The sequence below is a fragment of the Anastrepha ludens genome, chromosome 3 (assembly GCF_028408465.1).
Source record: "Anastrepha ludens isolate Willacy chromosome 3, idAnaLude1.1, whole genome shotgun sequence".
Taxonomy (NCBI): domain Eukaryota; kingdom Metazoa; phylum Arthropoda; class Insecta; order Diptera; family Tephritidae; genus Anastrepha; species Anastrepha ludens.
The window spans coordinates 28,201,665-28,223,957 of record NC_071499.1 but is presented as its reverse complement, the minus strand read 5'-3'; the positions used below and the strand labels follow the sequence as shown (position 1 = coordinate 28,223,957).

The following is a 22,293-nucleotide window of genomic DNA, read 5'->3' as shown; positions in this document are numbered from 1 at the left end:
TGTGCCGTTTCTGTGGTCCTGGAATCGCTGCGCTTGTGGGGGTGATAAAGTAGTGCGCGTTGTTGTACGGTTTGTGTCCGGCGTTTACCTACATCGGTCAACCCTTCTCCGTTTTTTGTAAATTTTGTCTATTTGTTGTTGTCTGCAAATGTTGTGAATTTATTTAGATACATGTATACTCTTTCTCTCTCTCTCTCTCTCTCATTCTCTTTCGGGTCTCTCTCTCTCGTCTGTTATGTGTATTACGCTACATGCATTTTTTTTATTATAACCGGTGACTTTCCATCCTGGTGTTTTTGCGAATTCTATTTTAAAGAAGTCTTCGAAAATCTTCATGCATTCACACAATGACTTTTTGTTTGCGGCTTTCCTAGCGGGATTTTCATGTTTAATTGTATAATTTTTTTTGATCATTCGTTCGTTGAGTGCGAGCTCAAAATGCATTTTAATAAAAATACGAAAATATGAATACGACGAAAGCGAGATCACAAAAAATATATCCCGTTGGCTCCTCTACACATTTTGCCACCAAGCTCAACAAGTATAACCATTTACCCAGAAAGAAAAGTCATTGTGTATATTGGCTGTTACATGGTACATTCCATCAGTCCAATAAATGGTTAAACACGCTGTATGACAAATTGCGCCGTCTTGTCGGAACCATATGTCAGCGATGTTAGGTGATACATTTTCGGATTTATCTCAGGAATTAAGTGCAACATGCGCAGATTGACAACTAGACTTAATTCTCATAATTTAAGCGGATTAGGGGAATTTTCTATGGAACATTGCCGAAAATGACAGTTAATATATATTGTGAATGAAAAATAATGAAACTTTTGATGAGAATAATTATAAAGACTGGGTGCAATGCTAGTTTGCAATTGAGCGTTCGAAATAAAAAAGAAAATTGTTTTGATATTTCAAAGCAGTTTGAGAAATTGCAATTTTAGATTTTTTTAAATAAATTATTATTTTTTTGTATCACGCCATCTAATACCCATATTTGTTATCTGCAGTCCATCGTTTACTGACAAAACTATGCAATAAGCAAATCAGCTGTTCACTAATCCGCGTAATAACTGTCTGTCAATTTTAATCAGAATTAACTCCGCTGGTAATCCCGCTGAACGCCGCCGTCTCTCCAAGCTATTGCTGAATATAAATGTGAGCACAGCATGCCATTCTGAGCTATCGATTTTTCTGATGCAGCTAAAAATACACCCGATGTGTATATATCGATAACTCTTTAATTAATAAACAAAACAGCTGAGTGTTTAGGGACTTGCAAATCAAACGCCCACATATCGCTTTTATTTGGAATTTATTTTTTAGGGCATGAACTTTAATTTAACTAACAACATAAAGGCCAATTGAGTGTCATAGAATAAATTAAGTGTTTGTTCAAGGGAGAATAACAGTATTTACAAGCATGTCCAACCCATTCGGAGAACCAGACGATGATGAATCAGACGAAATCTTGGAAGGCTTCCTTTGTCCAATATGTCGAGAAGACCTCAAGTCGGCTGAATTTCTAACTGTGCACTTCGAAAGGTCGCACGCAGAGCAACAAGATGCTCTTAAGTCCGTTTTTAAAGATATTATTTCAAAAGCAAAAAATAAGATTCTCAATATTGACGAGACTTTCGACCTCTCAAGAAGCTTGGAAAGGAATGCATCCATTAGCGGCGCTGCCGGAGGCGGTGGTAATGTTGTGGCAGGCGCCACATCTGGTACCAATAATAAAGCATTAAACTTGAGTAATGCACGTACAAGAACGAATGTCTTCAATTTTATGGATCACCAAGAGGTTGGAGCCGAACGTAATCATCTAGAGTATTTTCAGTCAGTAAGAAATCCACGGCTGGAGCGGTATGCCAGTGAAACAAATAAATTGATCATCCGCTTACATAAATTACTAACAAATTTGCCAACGGATCCAGTGTTGCGCAAGCAACACGAACGCAATGTAAGCTACTAAATTTAGGCAACGATTCCATGTTGAATATTAAAATTGAATTTATATATTCACAGATTGTCACATGGTTAGATGGCAGTTCTGTAAAACTATGTCCTAGTTGCGCAAAAAATTTCCACATTGCTCGCCGTCAGCATCACTGTCGTCTCTGCGGAAGTATTATGTGCAATGACTGCTCCAAGTTTCTATCAATAGATACGGCACGTAAGTTTTCTAGATTTTTTGCACTTCAAATACCTAAAATATTTAACTCTTTAAAACGAAGTGCAACTCGCCAGTTTGGCTATGTCACAAAGCGAGACGATAAAACAAACGCAAGGTGCCGCTGAAGCAAATGCATCAAATCCACATCGCAATAGCATACGTTCCTGCGATCATTGTCTCTGGCTGTTAGAGGCTCGACAAGAAATGCACGAAAGTCGAACATACCGTCCGCTTGTATCACAAATTTATGCTGACATACAACAATTACGCAAAGATGTGCTACCGGATATTGAAATGTATTTAAAAATTGTGGGCAGTCTCTACGAGGGGGAGTCAATTTTCACTCTAGCAGATGCAAGCGCATTACGTGGAAAAATTGGCCAAGTGGCTGAAGCAATTGATTTACGAAGTAAACGTATATTAGCGCTGCCTTGTCAACAGGGTAGTCGTGAGGAAGCTTTGAAAAAATCAATACGTCTATCGTGCATTCAACTAATCAAAGATAAAATGCTTTCGATACCGCCACTGCCTGCCGAGGAAGACATACGAAAAATTCAAGATCGTAAACGCATGGAAGCAGAACAACGGATCGAAACTGAACGTAGACAAGCAATGGAAGCATACGAACGACAGGCTTTGGCAAGTAACGTTAGTGGCATTCAAAATAGGGCGAACAATGGCACCAATTATGCATATGGGGTATATTTATTTATAACACAAATATTGAGCATTATAATATTTTTTTTATTCTTATTTTGTAGTCCGATTTGCGCTCATTGGATAATTGGTCGGCGCAGCCAGTCAATATATCGCAAAGTGAGGATCCACTCATAGAACAAATAAATATTATAAAAGCGTATATAAAGCAAGCGCGTCAAGAAATGAATTTCGAAGTGGTGGAAACTTTAGAACTGAATTTACGCGAGCTACAGCGAGAGTTCTACGAGAGACAGAGAGCATCCAGAGATTTTCACCCGGAGGCGGAAAGAAACCAACAGCTGACTCAATAAAATAATCACGTAGACAACTTATAATTACTGAAGAATTTTAGTTTGCGAACATCTAAATTCTTCTGTAGTGTAAGTAATAATAAAATTAGTAATAAAATAGAATTCCAAAAACCGCATTATCAGTGAGCTTGTGCTGATAAGTTGCGTATATATATTTCGTTAATGCTTGCAGACGAAGAACTCCTACAGAAAGAATCAGAGGGTGATTAAATAAAAGTATCACCCAGGAAAAGTGTATTTACCTGAGAATAGATGTTTTCGCACATCTATAATAAATTTACTAATTTAAGTAATAAAGTAGTTAATTTATTATTCCAAAAACACTGGGTACAATATTTTGCTACTACTTCTTATTAACTGTTGTTGGAAGGATGTAAAAATACTTCCTAGCGATTTTCGCATTATGCTGTTGTAGTTGTAGCAGCATAAACATCCCCCGTGCATATACGAGGCATGCTGCTGAAGTGACAGTCCTTGGTCGGATATAAAGCCAGGTTGTTACGGTTACGTAGAACCGACTGTCGTGGGAACGTGCTACTGTAGTGACAGCAAATGCCTGTATAAAGTCCGGGTAGTTCTGATAGCTTGCACACGAACGTCGCGAGAGCACTTGCTTTTACTAAGCAACTACTAATAACATTAAATACTGCTACAGAAACAACAACATTGAATACTTTTTTTTGCATAAAGGCATAGAATATTAAAATTCGATTAACGGGAGGTTTGTACTTCGACCTAAAGGCCTTTTATGCACTCTACTCATCACATTACCTCATTCAAACGCTGTTCCCTCAGTAAACCTAAAATTGAGCTGAGTATTAGAGATGCCTACATCTTCTCGCTATGGCATGGCATTCGAGAAGAAGGTGTACCGGAGTTTTCGGGGATTGCTCGCAAAAACGACAGGAGTCGGTGGACCATATACCGAGCTTGTACAGGTTGCGCAATCTGCTGTGACCTGTGAGAATGCCAGTCAGTATTCTCAGTTCGTCCTTAGAGAGACTTATGCGACATTCAAATCGCATATATGTATATATACGTCGCGATAGATGATATTTCTCTTTAGCACGCAAATAATGTGCTAAAATTTACATTTTCCTTCCTTTCAAATTCCTCTGAATACTCTGATATAGTATTATCGACACAAGTGTGTTTTTAAGTTATTTCTATATTTTTATAACACTCATAAATACAAAAATTTGTAAAGATTACCACTTTCGTGTTAATAAACTGTAGAAAATTGTGCATTAAAACGTGCGTTTTGAAATATAAGGTGTATTCTTATTTTTTGTAATTCTTGCAAAATTCATTACCAAGTCATAGCAAATGGAATATTTAAATGGTAGTTGATTAATCTGCCATTCAATAGCATTTTTTGATTCACAAATTCATATTTATAATTTTTTAATTATATTTTTGTTTTTAAGCTTTCAGCCCATGAGCTTGAACCAGGGCTTTTACTTTCTCGACATAAGAATTCATAGCATCATCTTTCGACGTCCCCTTGCGATTGTTCCAGGCTTCCCATTTTGCTTTGCCTTTGAAGTCCAAGAAACCGGGCTTATCTGTAATGCATCATATAAGCATATAGTATTTTAAGTTAAAGTAGTATAGTATGTACGTATGTATGCAGGTATATAGATAAGGGCATAGTTCGAGGTTATGCAGGGCAAAGTAACAACTAGGGACACGTAATTAGTTTTAACTAAGTTTTCAAATGTAATATTTATATATTTTCGCCACCTTATTGATGGCAACACCATAAAATTCTTATCTGCTAAAATGATAGCTCCTTATAGTTGTATTAATCATAATCGCATTATAGTCATAAACATCGTGTGATAAGTAGAGGAAATATTTATGGGTAGTCTTACCGGTGTTGCAATCCCCCACTGTCGCCTGTTTAAATAAACTGTACAATTCCAATAAATCATTATCGGATGGGGTGGAAGTTAAATTCTTAACATTCTCGGCGGCTTTATCAAAATCCTGTGGAATAAGAGAAAAATGTTTCCTAAGGAAGTCTAGAGGCCGGATACTAAAGGGTCAGTTGCGGCCGCACCCTGTTAGCAAGTGAAAATTTGCATAATTACCTCTTGGCTGACCATTTTTATTGATCTTTTATCGCTGGGTTTATACGAAACTGGAAAAAGGTTTAAATATATTTTTATTTCAGATTATTAAATGCACTCTATATCTTATTTCTTGAATGATTCAAATAAAAAACAAAAGCTTTTAACCTTCTACGTGCTTAGTGCTTACCGTTCGATTAATAATTGATAAGTGAAATTCGCCGGGTGAGTGTTTTCTCACCAGTCGTTGATACAAAGCGCTGCCAGATTATAAGAAAATTATTACAAAATATATTTATTCTAAACATATTAATAGAATCCAATTAAAAATGCAATTTATTCATCTTCTAATATTCACAACAGATATAAAATATGAAAAAAAATTATCAAAAGATGATTAATAAATTAAATAAATGACACGCAATCAAATAAAGTCTGAATTTCTACTAATGATACTGGGACAACAGTGCGAAAATAACTTTAAATACTTAAAAAGCGTTTCAAATTTTTAAAATAAATTAAAATTCGTATACTTCATACTCATTTGATTGAATAAAAGTCTGATTTTCACATTGCGTATAGGCATTATTCAAGGCAAACAATCGATACGTTTTTGGCAACTCATCGAAGTAGGGTTGACAGCAATCAGTGCTTGGTGTACAACCCTGCTATACAACTTTGTCAGAGCGAGCGAAATATATGACATCAAGGCGCACGAATATCTACCTTCTCTGAAAACAATTTAAGGAAAAAAGAGGTAATCGAACGAGTATTGAATGAAACTGGCAGAGCTGGTGAAAAGGAATGTGAACTGTGTTATTAATAAATTAAAAAAGCGGAATTAAATAATTGGAGGCGAAATTGATTCTCAAAACTGCATACTCTCATTTTCTAAGACAAAAGATATACTTAATTGATAAAAAATTTAAGCAAAAAGACTAGCAATAAATGAAATTACCAGGCAGATTTGGTGGCCCGTGATTGATCAATTAAAAGGAAAATAAAATTGCAGCTAAGTGCATCATCGTAAATTGCACCATTGTCCGGGTAAAGAGCGCGATTGCAAGAAGTTAGGAAACATTCCATATATGCTGAAGGTGAAAAGTTGTCTATTGTGATTGCTGTAGCTGAGTTTATCCTGCTCTACAACAACTAATTGTGCGGGAATTAACAAATCCTGCAAAGGAAGAGCGTAGTCTCACACAGCAAAAATAGGCATACTCCAGGTGCATAAACATCCACGTGCAATTGTTTTTATTTTCTGAAGCTTATTTATTTGCTAAACAACTGTTAATTTTTTTCAGATTGAATACGTTTAGAAAAGTATCCTTGAAAATTAGAGCAAAGCTATAGGCTTAAACCTAGAATTAAGTTCTGCTTTAGTATCTACGAAGTGATACAATTATGACAACAATAAATATAAATTCACGCAAAAGTCCAATGCTGAAAAAGCAGGGCACCGACCAGTGGGTGAAGCTGAATGTGGGTGGCACATATTTCCTAACAACAAAGACGACACTCTCCCGTGACCCAAATTCGTTTCTATCTCGTCTAATACAAGAGGATTGTGACTTAATATCAGATCGGGTAAGAATTAAACTATCCACATGCGTATACAAAAGAGGCAGGAACAATAAAATGTGTAGTAAATGGTTAGTAATAGCCAAAAAGAAAAAAAAAAAGAAGAAAAATAAATATAGACAAAACCTCGTTGAAGTGTAGCAAAATCGCTGGTTAACTTTCGTTTGAAAATGCAGAAAATGTAGGTTATTATTTTGAGGTACAACAAGAATGAGGGAGGTAATTAGTTGCATACATAAACAATAGAACGCCCCAATTTGCTATTTAGTTCAAAGTCAGTCCAACTGAGCTCAAATAAATATTTGATTGCACTTTGTATTGGTTCTTTGCCGTAGTATTGGGTTGCATAAAAAGTTCAGTAACAAATTGTCGATGAATGGATGTTAACTCAAATATGAGTTTAAAGGAAGTATTTTATAGATTGAAATTAAAAAAAAAATATTTTCGCTGTATTAGTGAAAATTTATTTGCATTGAAGTATGATTTAAAAAATTAATATTTTCATAGCATTTTGTGATGGCTTTCAGCCAGCCAGGTCAACCTAACCTAACTTAGCATTTTAATTTGTTTTTTTTTTTGTAAAAAAGGTAAACTCACATGTAAAAACTTAGATATTTACAAAAATAAAGGCGACTAGAAAAAGAGTAGTGCAAGAGTTCGCTTGTTTTCGGTGTGAACATTTTGCTGATATTTGTAAATATCTGTGCCTATAAGCCATAATAGTTTAAAAGTCGAATTAAGGAAGAAATGATAGCATTGATGGCGCTAGACAACAAGGGGCTTACATGTACAATATTAAAGTCACAGTTTGAAAAATTGTTTTGCAAAAAAATTGATAGAGTTTACTTTTTAGCTTAAGCCTTTTTTAAACAAAAATCTTTCGTATTTTTCAATCATCATTTAAATAATTAGCTAAAATAGGCATACTCTTTATATATATGTCCTGGAAAAAGTTGCTACATGAACAACGACAACAATAACCTAACGGTTGCTAGCGCTGGTCTGATAAGTAACATAACATCCCAAGCTTTAGCCCATTTAGGTTAGGTTAGCCTGTTTGGCATTAAGCCACGCATAGACCTTTTGGTCCCTAGTGATACCAGATGGAGTCCAATCTCTATGAATACTGAAAGTAGACATAATGTAGGATGTCAACACATTTGGCGAATCTAAGCAGATCTGGGAGATCCGCTTTTGAGACGACTTCCACACCTTCAAACAGTGGGGCTCCCAGGCATTTTAAACGCGTATTTAATTATGCCGGACAAACGCAGAGATGGCGTTCTTCAGCCCATTTACTCATCATTTCGATCGATAAACCTGCCAACTTTTGATTTCCGCGAACCCCCGTACCTACATTAACTTCAACAAAGTTAACTGAGTGCGCTTCGAGGACTCCGCTCCCCTGTTGGTGCGACACTGTCGAAACAGCCTGCTTCCTGGTCTAGCGTTATGTAGGGTTTTGTAAACTGCTACAACAACAACAACAACAACCTTGACAATATCCACCTGTGGTGATCCGGCATAAGCAGAGAGTTTGATTGGAAAATATTGAAGTACGATACATTAGACAGAGCTAGTTTACTCGGACGGCAGCCCTTAGTCGAAAGAACCTCGAGCCATTGCGGTAATGTAGGATTGACTGCCTTGGGAATGACTATTAGACTCTCCAAGAACTTCTACTTCCTCTCTACACGAAACACCTGTCCCCAGCCACACATCAGCATGGATTTCGCAAAGTGCACCGTACATATCTCCACACACACACCACTATAAACACCCGGGTAAACCGTGGGCTCTATCAAAACCGCCGCTCCGAGAGGATGGTCCTATTAGCACTGGACCTGAAAAAGACTTTCGACACATTCCGCCACTTCACACTACTAGATGATATTCTACAAGGTACAAGGCACGTCAGGAGGCATCTCTTCAACTACACTGACGAGATCTAGGACAAAACACAATTAGAACTACTGGACCGGACAGTATACAGACAGACATTAAACGATATTCATCAGAAGACCCTTACCACCTGCCTTAACTCTCGACCCCCGACCCCCGAATGCCGTTATCGCAGTCCAACCACCACCTATTGCAGACGAAGAGCTTCAGCTGCCTCGCGAAACCCGCGTAACTTTGGCCCAATTGCGTTCTGGATACTGTAGCAGGTTACACCCCTACTTATGCAGAACAGACCTCGACATACCCAATCTATGTGCAGCATGAGAAGGGTTTAGTAAACTGCTACAACAACAACAACTGGGAAGCATTAATATATTGACCAAATGGTATTGAGTTTTGCACTATATGAAATATTGGCTCTATCCGAAATATAGCGAACAGGCATCGATCAAAAGTGTACATAAAATAAAATAAATAATTGGTGCGTTCACTTCTGTTAGGTGTTTGGCCGAGCACCTCCTCCTATTTGTGGTGTGCGTCTTGGTGTTTTTTCCCAAAAATGGCGCGGCCTACTGTTTTAAGCCGACCCCGAACGGCAGAAATTTTTTTATGTGGAGCTTTTTCATGGCAAAAATACACTACGAGGCTTGCCATTGCCCGATCGCTATTAGAAAAAAAATTGGACATAAAGAGCAACAAAAAATGTGTTTTACCGCACTTTCTAGACAACCCACTATGATTCAACGTACATTTTACGATTATTACAGAAGTTTTTGCAGTCTTCATTTATTGTTGTTCATATCTTTACCATGTAATTTATGTTGTGATTGGTTGCAGGATGAGACAGGCGCTTACCTTATTGATAGAGATCCAAAGTATTTTGCGCCAGTACTGAACTATTTGCGACACGGCAAATTAGTTTTAGATGGCGTCTCCGAGGAAGGAGTTCTAGAGGAAGCTGAATTCTACAATGTGACACAGCTGATAACGCTGTTGAAGGAGTGTATACACCATAGGGATCAGGTGAGCTTTGCATATCCAACCGCTGTAACAAAGCAGACATGTAAAGGTATATGCTTTTTCCTCATTACAGCGACCACATGCCGATAAGAAACGTGTTTATCGTGTGCTGCAGTGTCGCGAACAAGAATTAACTCAGGTAGGTTTCAATGTTGGAAATTTAAATGAAGTGCGCGACTATGTAAAAATAATTATTATTTTTTTCATGTATTTACTGCAAACATCTATAGATGATCTCAACTTTATCGGATGGTTGGCGATTTGAACAACTAATTAGCGTTGGCATGCAGTACACAAACTATGGCCCATTCGAAAATAATGAGTTTTTGTGTGTAGTCTCAAAGGAGTGCGGATCGTCAACGGGTCGCGAACTGGAGCTGAACGATCGCGCCAAGGTGCTTCAGCAGAAAGGCTCTAGAATGTAAGAATTCGTGCGTTCTAACTAATAACTCAACACTGCAGACGTATATATTTATATGTATAAATTAAAAATTTTATATGCATATTATTTGCGTGATATTCGATAGTTGAGGAAATTTTTTTTTGTTTTTTTTTTTTTTTGAATTTTCAAATACGAAGTGTATGTAGTAAGTTAATCTACGTAGATAAAAGCATACACAGTCGTAAATTAAAAAAAGTGCGAATTTGTATTTATAGTACATTAACTTTATAATTATTACTGCGTTTAAGCGTACATAAATTGTGCATTTCATAAAAATGCATTTCACCCAACATCACTCGATTGAAACTTTTGTTGTGACAGCAATCGGTAATTAAAGTTTGCGCAGTTAAATACAAACATACGAGATTTTTAAATTTCCCGTTTTGTAATTGTATTGAAATAGTCAAACATATACAAACCAACAAGAAACAACGCTTAACCTTAACAAAAAACAAAAACAAAAAAAAAAATAATAATTATATTCGTGCAAATACCACACAAAAATGTAGCCTTAGCAGTCCGTTGCAATCATTGCTTTTGATGTTCTAAATAAGTGGACTGAAACCATTTAGCCCAATTTAAAAAAAAGAGAATAAAATTAAATATATAAATAAATTAAATAACGTGAGAATACGAGTAATGCCACCAAAATTAGTTCCCCACCGACTGTAGGTGAGAATACAACTAGAAAAGAAGATCATTCTACAGCGTTTTTTCTCATTTGACGCGACGGTGGGTTTTTCATATTTAATAAGTAGGAAAATGAGACGTGAAATTTTGTCACAACTTGAATCAATCAAATTATAAAATACATAGAAATTGCAACACAGTATCACTTTCCTTAACAGTAAATTACATTTGAATATTTGAATATAATAAAATGAGTAAAAGTGGCTGGCTGATAACGACGAATGGAGTCGCACTTCAGAGGGAAAATGCTTAAGAGGGGCAGCTCCTCCAGACAACGAGTTTTTCAATAATTTTTTGCGAAAAACTGAGAGTATTTTTTTATGTTAAAATAAATTCTTTGCTTAAATGGATATACAAAAATTAAAAAAAAATTGAAAAAAACAAAATTAAAAAAAAAATATAAAAAAGATAAAAAAAATTAAAAAAAAAACTAAAAAAAAAATAAAAAAAAATAAAAAAAAATTAAAACAAAAAAATTAAAACAAAAATTTAAACAAAACATACCTAAAATAATAAAAAAAAAAAACCAATTGCGGCGCTAAAGCTGCTCAAACGTGGCTCCTTGAATTTGCGCCATGGAATATACAGCCTCTTCTAATCGACTGAAACCAACCAGACAAAAATTTTCATTAAGGGGTTAGGGGTGGTCAGAGACTCGAAAAAATGATGATTTTCAATAATTTTTGTTTGCTAGTCAGTTGCTTTATTTTACAAAAATAAAAGCATGGCATTAATACGTCATGTTTCGACTTGACTTCAGCAAAATTTCAAAAAAAAAAAAAATTAATAATTGTAAAAGTTATCGCTGTTTGTGTGGAGCCCGTTTCTCCAGAAGTCCTTGCGGTGATCGTCAAAAGTCCTTGGAGATTCAGCTAAAATCAATCGGACAAGAGGAATTAGTTTTATTATTAGATAATCTTGTGCCTGATCGAACCTTTTTTTTTTTCAAAATTAACAATATGGCGGCCTCAGGAAATATTTTTCAGATTTTCGACAAAAAAACTGACAATTAATTGTTTGCAAAAAAAAGTGCGTGTAGCGTAGTACTCATAACAGAAGTGAAACTTTCAAGGCAGACAGAGGGAGAGACCCGAGAGAGAGAGAGAGATAGAGAAAGAGTATATATCTAAATAAATTCACAACATTTGCAGAGAATACAAAGAGACAATATTTACAAAAACGGAGAAGGGTCGACCGGTGTAGGTAAACGCCACAAACCACGGTGTAGGTAACGGACACAAACCGTGGCAACAACGCGCACTACTCTGAGCGTTTATCACCCGCACAAACGCAGCGATTCCACGACCGCAGCAACGGAATAGATAGCACTTTGTAGTACGCATAAGCACTAGCCAGGAAACGGAAATAATCGCCAATAAGTAGGCACCAAAAAAAAAAAAAACTCCAAAAAATTGGGACCAAAAAACGCCCCAAACAGTAGGCACCAAAAAAAAAAAAACCCAAAAATATGGGGACCAAAAAAAGACCCAAACATTATGCACCAAAAGTATATTTCCTACTAGTTTGCACCAACAAACAAGCGCCAAAAAGTAGGCAGTGTTATTTCTCACTAGAAATTAGCAACCACAATAAAAAACTCAGGAAAAATAGCCTAAAGTGTGTCTAAGATATATATAAGGTATAGCTCTCTCTCTCCCTTTACTCTACGTTATATCTTTTTTCTCTCTCGCGGAACGAAAATGCCCAAAACGTTGCATGGCCTTGAAATTTTACTCTCGACTCTCGCTCGTCCATCGACGCCTAAGAAGTTTCACTTCAAAAATCGAAATTTTTGGGTTTCCATGTTTTTTTATATTTTTCAAAAGCTGTATAAATTTTATTGAAATCTACCAAGTGGGTTTTAAGTTACAGTTTTAATGATAATTAATATAATATACAATTTGAGGTGCATGCAAAGGCCAATACGTTGAAGAATATCCCTGTGAATTTTTAACTTGAAATCTTGACTACTTTTTGAGTTATATGCGACCGCGCGGAAAGAAACGTATTTCGATAAAAACGCGATTAACCTCTTGCCGTGCCATTTAGCTCGATGAAACCCGGGCCCAACTCGGTTCAACGCGTGGTAAACAGAACAGAATAATATAAACTACCTTGTAAAAGCAATTATGAGACTCGTGACTAACTCTGGTGGCGTACAGATAGAAACTAATATTCAATCACGGCCCAGGCTCGTGATGTTTAAGTTTGATCCGACGATCTATTAACGAGGCTGGCTCGTCATATTCATGTTTGGACCAAAATTTTCATTACAAGTCAGTCTCTTTAAAACACGGCAAGGGGTTAAAGTTTTCGTTCTTACTCATCTTTCGTTCGACGCTCATGACTTCACGGACTTTATAGGGAGTTTTTAGACTTTCTATTAAGCTTCAAACATTGAAAAGATATTCTTTAGATTGTAAATGAATTTTTAAAGCAAAAAAAAAAAATGCAATATTTGAAAGTGGTGGGGAGCTGCTCCCCTTAAACGAACGAAATGGATTACTCTGCCTATTGGAGCGTGAAGACGAGCTACTAGATTGGTATAATATTAGATGCATTTCTTAAAAAAAATGTATGTTATAGGAAAGTATTGGATGATGTTGCATCAAATACTTAAGAAACGTCGAAAAAGTCAGCCTCTATGAGCTTTGTGTGAACTGGTTGCTATAGTTCAATTAAAATACACAAGTCTCTTCGCCACTTTTACTCTTCAATCACATGTTGTTGCACTAGTAATAGAATGAATAACCGTAAATAATAAAGATATTATCGCAGGTCGCGAAATAGTGAACGTAGTACGCACAATTCAACCCAGACGGATGCCCAATTTGTGGCATGCAAATTTATATTTCTGTAATTATACAAAATATAGTACGTCACAATATAAATATTTTTGTTTGCTAAAACGAATTACTAAGTACTATAAAAATAGGTTTGTACATACATACATACATATATGTAATATTATGTGTCTAAGCATGCACATACAAATGTATGGAGGCATCAAAGTATTTTATAATAACAAGTTCTAATACCTAAGTATATATATCTAATATAGAGTTGTATAAATACGTGCCTAGGTATGTATGCTTCTTAGACAACAACAATTACTGCGCAAAAATAGCAATATACAGATTTAGGATAAACGAGTCCTCTGGGCTAATACGCGAGTACTTTGAGCAATCATGCAATCGTGCAACGCGTGTGTGTTGTGTTGGTGTAATAGCAGTTGTAAATAGTTTGCATTCATATGGAACTTTTTATATGTATATTAGTACATACTTACATGCATTTACGATTTAAAATCCGGCATTTGATATCCACTTCATTTTCACAATTGTGAATTCTGTGTTGAAATGTAAATTAACTTTAGTTTTCAAAACGACTAAAATTTTTTTTTCTCATATAGGCTGCGTTGAAAGTTTTTTGCTATCAAATTGTGTAATGAATTAAGGGGTTAGGGGTGGTCAGAGGCCCGAAAAAATGATGATTTTCAATCATTTTTTTTTTGCTAGTCAATTGCTTTATTTTACAAAAATCAAAACATAGAATTAAAACGTCATGTTTCGACTTGACTTTAGCAAAATTTCAAAAAAAAAAAAAAAAAATTAATAATTGTAAAAGTTATTGCTTTTTGTGTGGAGCCCGTTTCTCCAGAAGTCCCTTGCGGTGATCATCAAAAGTCCTTGGAGATTCAGCTAAAATCAATCGGACAAGAGAAATTAGTTTTATTAATAGATAATCTTGTGCCTTCAATCTTTTCTTTTCAGATTTTCGAGAAACTGACAATTAATTGTTAAAAAAATCGAAATTTTTGAAAAAAAAAAATCCTTGAATCAGGCACGAGTTTTTCATGTTTTTCAAAAGCCGTATAAATTTTATTGAAATCTACCAAGCGGTTTTTTTAGTTTTGAGAAAAACGCATTTAAAGTTTTGCTATTGATTTATGTAGAGCCCGAGCACCCTTTGTTGATCGTTGAATAACTCGAAAAGTATTTCGTCCCCTTTCTGTGTTAACCTAGTATCTACAAAATCATAATTTTCAGTAAATCGATAAAAATGTTTAGAGTTACTTAACTTCTATGAAAAGTTATAACTTATTTGATACGATACTTATATAGGGTTTTTCAGTAAGAGCGCTTCAACTTTTGAACTTTTTTGAATAAAACACAAACGGTTTGACTTTTTTAACTAATTTTTTTTTTATTAACGAGTTTGAACATATACATTTAAGTATGAAATTCGCCCCTCGCAGGCAATGGCAAACCTCCGAGTGTATTTCTGCCATGAAAAAGCTCCTCATAAAAATATCTGCCGTTCGGAGTCGGCTTGAAACTGTAGGTCCCTCCATTTGTGGAGCTCATCGAACTTACTCTTCAACAAATCAATTGTAGCGTGTGCTGTGTGGCTTGTGGCCCCGTCCTGTTGAAACCACATGTCGTCTAAGTCCATACCATTCAATTGCGGCCAAAAATAATCGTTTATCATGCCGCGGTATCGATTTCCATTCACAGTAACGTGGCGATCGTTCTCGTCAACGAAAAAATATGGGCCAATTACGCCGCCGGCATGTAAACCGCACCAAACAGTGATTTTTTCGGGATGCAACGGTGCCTCATGAATCACGTGTGGATTGCTTTCTGCCCAGTAACGCATATTTTGCTTGTTGATAAAGCCATTGAGCCAAAAGTGAGCTTCATCACTGAAGATGATTTTTTGGAAAATTTATAAATTTTCATAAAAAATTTGCACGATTATTTTCATAAAAAATTTGCACGATTTGCAATCGTTGCTCAAGTGTGTAGCGTTCCATGATGAAATGTATACTAATGAAGTTTACAAATGACAAGCGAAAAATAAAAAATATTGCGTCGTTCGCCCTCCCTATCTGAAAAAAGTTGAAGCGCACCTATTGAACAACCCTATAGTAGATACTAGGTTTTTGAATTCGAACATGTAGATACAGAAAAATCGAAACGCTCTGAAAAAAATTCTATAATCATTATGCACATTGTATGTTTTGTTTTACGTAACAGGAGTGCTAAGAAGTGTTTTTCACTAAAAATCTCAATTCCGAAAAAAATGAAGTTACTAGGTTAACACAGAAAGGAGACGATTTGTCGGATTCACTTCAAATTTTCATACAATATTTTCAGAATATTCGGCTTAAAGAAAATGCAAAAAAAAAAAATTAATTTTTTTGAAAATTGACTACCCCTAACCCCTTTATATATTAAAACTTCAATTTAAAAAAAAAAGCAATAAGCTTTTAGATTAACTACACACATACATATGTACGTAGGCATAAATTTATTCTATAATGTATTTGTATTTGTATTGTGTAATATTTGTTGTGGAACATTTTAGTATGATAGTGCGAGTTTGTCTTATCGCTTTTGTGTGTGTGTATGCGCATATATGCGTTTGTAGCACCCGCAGCTTTTTAGCCTCAGCCGTTAGTTTTCAGCACTGAAAGGATATGTCCAGTAGGCAAATGCATATGAAGAGGTGCTTTTATAGTCTCGAACACAAAATAGAAAAACGCCCAAATTCATTATTGTGTGCTTAACAATGCTAGACATCTAGAACATATTTTTTTTCGGTCAATATATCATTAATGATCTATAATTTATTGATTAATTTCATATTCTTGTCGACCATTCTTACACTTTTGTGTTACTTAAAGATAAAAATACATTTCTTCCATTTTTGTTTTTCGTTGCACAACATATCAGTGATGAAGATATGCGAAATTGAGCAACATTTTCTAACGATGATTGCAGGAATGCAACACAACACCACACTTTGTTGGGTCCCTGATTACTCTGGAGAGGGGAGTGAAATGAAAGAGCGGAGGAAAGGCTCTGAGCTTGATTTTTAAGGAGTGACAGTGGGCATACTTAAGCAACGACAGGTGGGCATTCCCACTACTTAGGACTGGTAGCGGCAGGATAATCACCTACCCTGTCAGAAATCAAAACAGATTAACGAAACCAACGCAAGACTGAGTTTTTTTGTCGAGGTCCTATGCTTACGAGTGAAGTGAACAAGGAAATTAAAGAGGACATAGGCATTCCTCTAAATCAACTGTACACTGCGATTGACTTCAGCGTAATCGCGAAAACCAAAGAAGATGGTCTCTGACTACTAACTGCAGGGCCTCCAAAGTGCTTTGGTCAAAATTGAATCTTAAAAGATCAAAATGACTGCTTGCATTCAACAGATCAACTACCAGCGTCCTCATTAGGTGTTATAATGGGTCACTGCACTATTAGCACCCTAGTCAGTAGAATGGGTGTACCTCACAATGACTTCTGGAGGAGTTGTGATGGTGAAGAAGAAATTAAGGCGGTAAAACACCACCTCTGTGAATATCCTGCACTTCAAAGAAGCCGTGCCAAATATCTTGGCGATTATTTCTTTGAAAACCTGGGAAATTGCAAATGGTTTCACTGGAGGAACTAGTTACCTTCTTAAAAAGATGTAAGTGGCTAAACATCTTAGTTAGGGGATGGAAATCAAAAGCAGTTAATACAATGGCCCTAGGGCCGCCGAGTGTCTTACCTTAGACAAGCAACTTGGTTAACCTAGCCTAACCTTTTAACGATGATATAAAAATGTTAAATCCAGCTCCTTCGAATCAACATTGATGTTGAATTTCATTCCAAGTCGTTGTTGTTGTTGTAGCAGTTCATCAAGACCTGCCAGTACGGTGTAGTCACCGATTGCCATCGTCTATCTCATCTAACGGTATGCCCAGGAAGCATGCTGTTTCTACGTTATCGGGATGACGAGCCGGCCTAGAACTACTACTTTAAGCATTCCGCAAAAATGTATGGGAAATATTTTATGTTACGAGTACAACAACAGGTAAAGAACATTCAACACATATTCAACTGTGAGATTTTCAATCTCTTTCCTCAAATGTTCATATCGAAATTGACTCTATATAGGATAAAGTATTCAAATTTACTCGTATGACATTTAAAACTATTTCTTGACGAATATTCCAACAAACTGTCGGTATAGTTCTTGGGATTCATAACCTTTTCAACAGCAGCAGTTGTGTGACATACATTACGCCCTTATAAAAAAACCGGTATCGTTCATTTTTTTTGCCACTTTTCTCAGGCTTCGCTTAGTTTGCTCGTTATTGTCATCGGAATTGAATCGTAAATCGAATCTATCATCGCAATCAACTTTCTAACCTTACATTACAAAGTAACAGCATAAACATTCCCCACATGCATGGGGAAAGTTGCTGAAGTTCTAAACCAAACATAAATCCGAGTCGTTCCTGTAAAGTAGAACCGACTGTTTGGAGAACGAGTGATGTCGGGGTAACGCGTCCCGGTTTGAACGTTTAAATACAATTATTGAGGGTAGCCGAATGGAATTGTGCGTGACTACCATACGTTACGGCATTCGATTTTAAACGCACACAAAATGATAGAAAAGTATGGTGAAAAATTTTTAGAGGTGTACTACCTAGTAGACCGTTATTCGGCTCTGAGCGAATTTGACAGATATGCCGTCGTCATTCGTTTTGTTTTTCACTAAGCTAAAGCTAAATTTTGTGAAACACAAAACGAATGACGTAGAATCCAGAGTTCCCCTTAAAATTTTTTTTCATCATACCTAACGAGCAAACCTGCCATCGATCATCCTTGATAGGAAAGGATTGTTCTTTTTGTTGTTGTTGTAGCAGCATAAACATTCCCCATACATGTGCGGGGTATGCTGCTGGAGTAACAGTGCTTGACCGGATATAAATCTGGGTAGTTCCGGTAACGTAGAACCGACTGTCGTGGCTTAAACCGGTCGCCCATCGACAGACAATGACAAACCTCCGATTGTATTTTTGCCATGAAAAGCTTGGATGTCGACAAACGCTCTGAAACTTTCCATTTTTTTATTATTTATTTACTTAGCAGCTTTTGGCGTTGAAAATTTAGCGATTATGCATTTTAATTCAACCATTGGTAACGCTGAATTGCACAAGAGCTGCCTTATATTTAAACAAATTAGTTTTACAAATCACCAAAAATTTATTAGTATTCAATAGAGAAATCTTAACTTTTTTTCATTTGCATTTCAATGCATTTAAAACATTCAAGAATGATCTCACTGAAATACCTGAAAAAAATTTATTGTAAAAAATTTCTTTAAATAATATAGTTGAAATATAATCAAATATTTAACATTCATTACGATTACCGAAAGTTCAAAAGACACAAAGAACCTGCATTTTTATAATTTAAAAAAGGAATATCGCATTAGACTTAACCATAGATTGAATGTTAGTTAATAAAATTTTTCACAAAAACATAAAAAATGCATTTATGCCGCATAATCAACTGGACCTTCCTTTGAGTTTCTAACTTTTTCAGTGTGCTTGTGCTTTTTCTAAACTCAGCATGTACGTACAGGGTCTTTCAATATGAGCACTCGTGTTGTAAATGTAAATGAAATAAGAGGGTGTTTGATATATTCATTGAATTATTTTCTAATTTGAAAGAACAATTTGTGGCATTAAGAATGGAATATAACATCGGCCAAATGGCACTTGGTTGGACGACGAAGTGACATGTGTTGTGTGGTATGTAGCGTCGTTATTTTGGAACTAAACGTCGGCACTCATATCGGATTTAGGCCACCAAAAGTTGCTTATCATCGGTCTGTAGTTGCTTATCATCCGTTTCAGAAGAACTGAATGAATTCCGTTTAGACTGCTGAATTCGCTTGTCAAAGTCTCGCCTCAAACAGTTTTTACAATTTTCTTTATACACTTAGGCGTTCATTGAAAAATGGGTCTCGCCGATAAAGATGCTGGAAAAAGCGTAAAAGTTTTAACTGAACTTGCGCGAATAAAGCAGTGAATTTGAAAATAATATTTTTTGATACCCATTCTTTATTTAATGCTCTAACATTCCATCTATGCTATACTTCTTCTTCTTGATTGGCGCGATAAGCGCTTACGCGATTTTAGCCGACTTTAACAAAGCGCGCAAGTTGTTTCTTTCTCGTGCTAACCGGGGCCAGTTGGACACATGAAGTGAAGCCAAGTCCTTCTCTAGCTGATCTTTTCAAACCAGAGGACGCCTTCCTCTTCCTGTGCTAGCACCAGCTGGTACCGAATTTGTATCCAATCGGACGACGCTATGTCTATGTCCTCGTAAAGCTCATACAGCTCATTGTTCCATGGCCAACGTCTAAAAATCTTCCGCGTAATATTTTTCTCAAACATTCGAAGGGACGCTTCATCGGATATTGTCATCGTCCAAGCTTTTGAGCCATTTGATAGGACGGGAATGAGGAGAGTCTTATAAAGTATTAGTTTTGTTAGCTGAGAGAGGACTTTACTACCCAATTGCCTACGTAGTCCAAAGTAGCACTTGCTTTTTTTTTCAAGGCTAATCGGGAAAATATACTTGTATTTTCAGGGTATCTGATACTGGTTCGGCACACTTATACATGAACAGTGTTTAGTAGTGTTAGTAGTAATAAAACATGAGAAGATTTTTATTGTAAGCGCTTATGACCCACGTCAAACCGTATTTTTCAATGCCTGGAATTGTGTGTGTAAAATCTAACTTTCTTGACCGATCGTGTATAAAAAACCTGTTTTAGACCGCGTGAAAAATGAGTGTTTTTTCGTAGCTCACAACAAATTTCTTGAATGTTGCTTTAATCATATGATCGAACATATAACTGAACAAAATTTCGAGTGCCCACATTGAAAGACCCTTTATGTATGTATATGTACACATATATTAGTGTATGTAGTTTTTAGTAAAAATTAAAAAATAAACAAAATTTTTTTAGCAACACTAAATTGTATAATTGAAATTTAATGCATTTTCTTGTTTTTTACTTGTTTTTTCTTTAATTGCAGTCTCGGAATTTAAAGTAGAAAGAAAGCGAAATGTCACACCACCACCACCATCTCCCTACACCCCTGAATCTATAATGAACGAATTTGCGTACTAGTGCTCCTACCACAAAGCTTACAACCATCAACAGCACCACCACTACCTTAACCACTACCATCATCAAACACAATTTCTACCACCAAGTCCCCAGCTCAATTTACCAATTCACAATTCACCACTATAACCTTATGCTTATCAAATACTTTCGACATAACAACAGCAATCACAGCAATCACTGCTACCACCACCACGAAACGTCATTATCGATTGTCCTTTTTTTGATCAGACGAATACAGCCACAACAAAGCAAAAAAAAAAAAAGCAATGCGCTCTCAACCACGTGCTCAGTAATCGCTCACAATGACATTTACATACATATAAATAATTGCAAAAATATTAATTTTATATAACAATATACATATACTCTGCTTCATATTTCTACTTGCGTAAATACATACATACATACATACATAGATACTATACATAGCCGTATATAATAACATTTATTTGTAATTGACATTAATTCACAAAACGAAGACAAGAAAAAATGCGTCGAAGGCGAATCTGCAACAATATAAATAGAAAAAGCTTAGGAAATGTAGAATGAAAAAAAAAAAACAAAAACAAAAGCAAAAAAAAGGAAGCAAAACAATAAAAATTAAAATTAACATTTTGTCTGCAAAGTTCAAAAGCATTAAATGGAATGTTGTTGTCACGCGTTTAAGATTGCAATTTGATTTGTTTCATTAATATGAAACAAAAAAAAACATAAAGCATGAAATAAAATAATGAAAGAATACTGAAAATACTTACAGATACTAGAAATAGAAAAGTCGCAGAAAGCTTCACGTTGCTTTTAAAAAACGGCCAACGGCTTGGTTGCAGATGCAAATCACAATTAGGATATTCATACATCTGTATTTAGGCGTAACAAAGAAGAAAAATACTGAAACTAAAAGCAACAACAAACTGTTTTATTCATATAAATTTGCTAACGAAACGATATTAAAAGTTTTTGAAGTTTTTGGTATATATTTTAAGTTTAATAACCAAGTCTATGAGTTCTTTTGGTTTGCAAGCAATGCAAATGGACTTTAATTGTGATGACATCAATATTAATAATATATACAACAACAAAAATTGAATAAAAGTGCATGCAAAAAGATATTTAAGTTATAAACCCACATTCACGCGCCACATATAAACTGATACCAGGTGGCGCAAAATTAATCATCCATTTTTTTAATAACTTTACTAAATAAAAAATAATTTTGAGTGTTGGAAATTTGTATTTTGAGTGTTGAAAATCTTTATTCTGAGTTTACTAAATAAAAAATAATAATTTGAGTAATGGAAATTTCTATTTGAGTGTTGAAAATCTTTATTTTGAGTGTTGAAATTCTTTATTTCTAGTTTACTAAATAAAAAATGATAATTTTGAGTGTTGAAATTCTTTATT

The 22,293-nt window shown here is 35.5% G+C and overlaps 3 protein-coding genes across 3 annotated transcripts; 2 read left to right on the top strand and 1 right to left on the bottom strand.

The window, feature by feature from the left end:
* Positions 1-1,248: 1,248 nt before the first annotated feature.
* LOC128857255 (rabenosyn-5) lies at positions 1,249-4,647 on the top strand. Its single transcript, XM_054092925.1, has 4 exons — positions 1,249-1,969; positions 2,035-2,182; positions 2,244-2,881; positions 2,944-4,647. Exons 1-4 carry the CDS (start codon positions 1,433-1,435, stop codon positions 3,190-3,192), a joined length of 1,572 nt encoding a protein of 523 aa, XP_053948900.1. The 5' UTR covers positions 1,249-1,432; the 3' UTR covers positions 3,193-4,647.
* Positions 4,341-5,451, bottom strand: LOC128857257 (acyl-CoA-binding protein). Its single transcript, XM_054092927.1, has 4 exons — positions 5,433-5,451; positions 5,286-5,335; positions 5,067-5,181; positions 4,341-4,757 (listed from the first exon to the last, which is right to left on the bottom strand). The coding sequence occupies exons 2-4, from the start codon at positions 5,298-5,300 to the stop codon at positions 4,615-4,617; spliced, it is 273 nt and encodes a 90-aa protein (XP_053948902.1). The 5' UTR covers positions 5,301-5,335; positions 5,433-5,451; the 3' UTR covers positions 4,341-4,614.
* Positions 5,452-5,999: 548 nt separating this feature from the next.
* Positions 6,000-22,191, top strand: LOC128857256 (BTB/POZ domain-containing protein KCTD5). Its single transcript, XM_054092926.1, has 6 exons — positions 6,000-6,490; positions 6,569-6,851; positions 9,585-9,770; positions 9,841-9,906; positions 9,998-10,188; positions 20,798-22,191. Exons 2-6 carry the CDS (start codon positions 6,669-6,671, stop codon positions 20,808-20,810), a joined length of 639 nt encoding a protein of 212 aa, XP_053948901.1. The 5' UTR covers positions 6,000-6,490; positions 6,569-6,668; the 3' UTR covers positions 20,811-22,191.
* Positions 22,192-22,293: the final 102 nt, after the last annotated feature.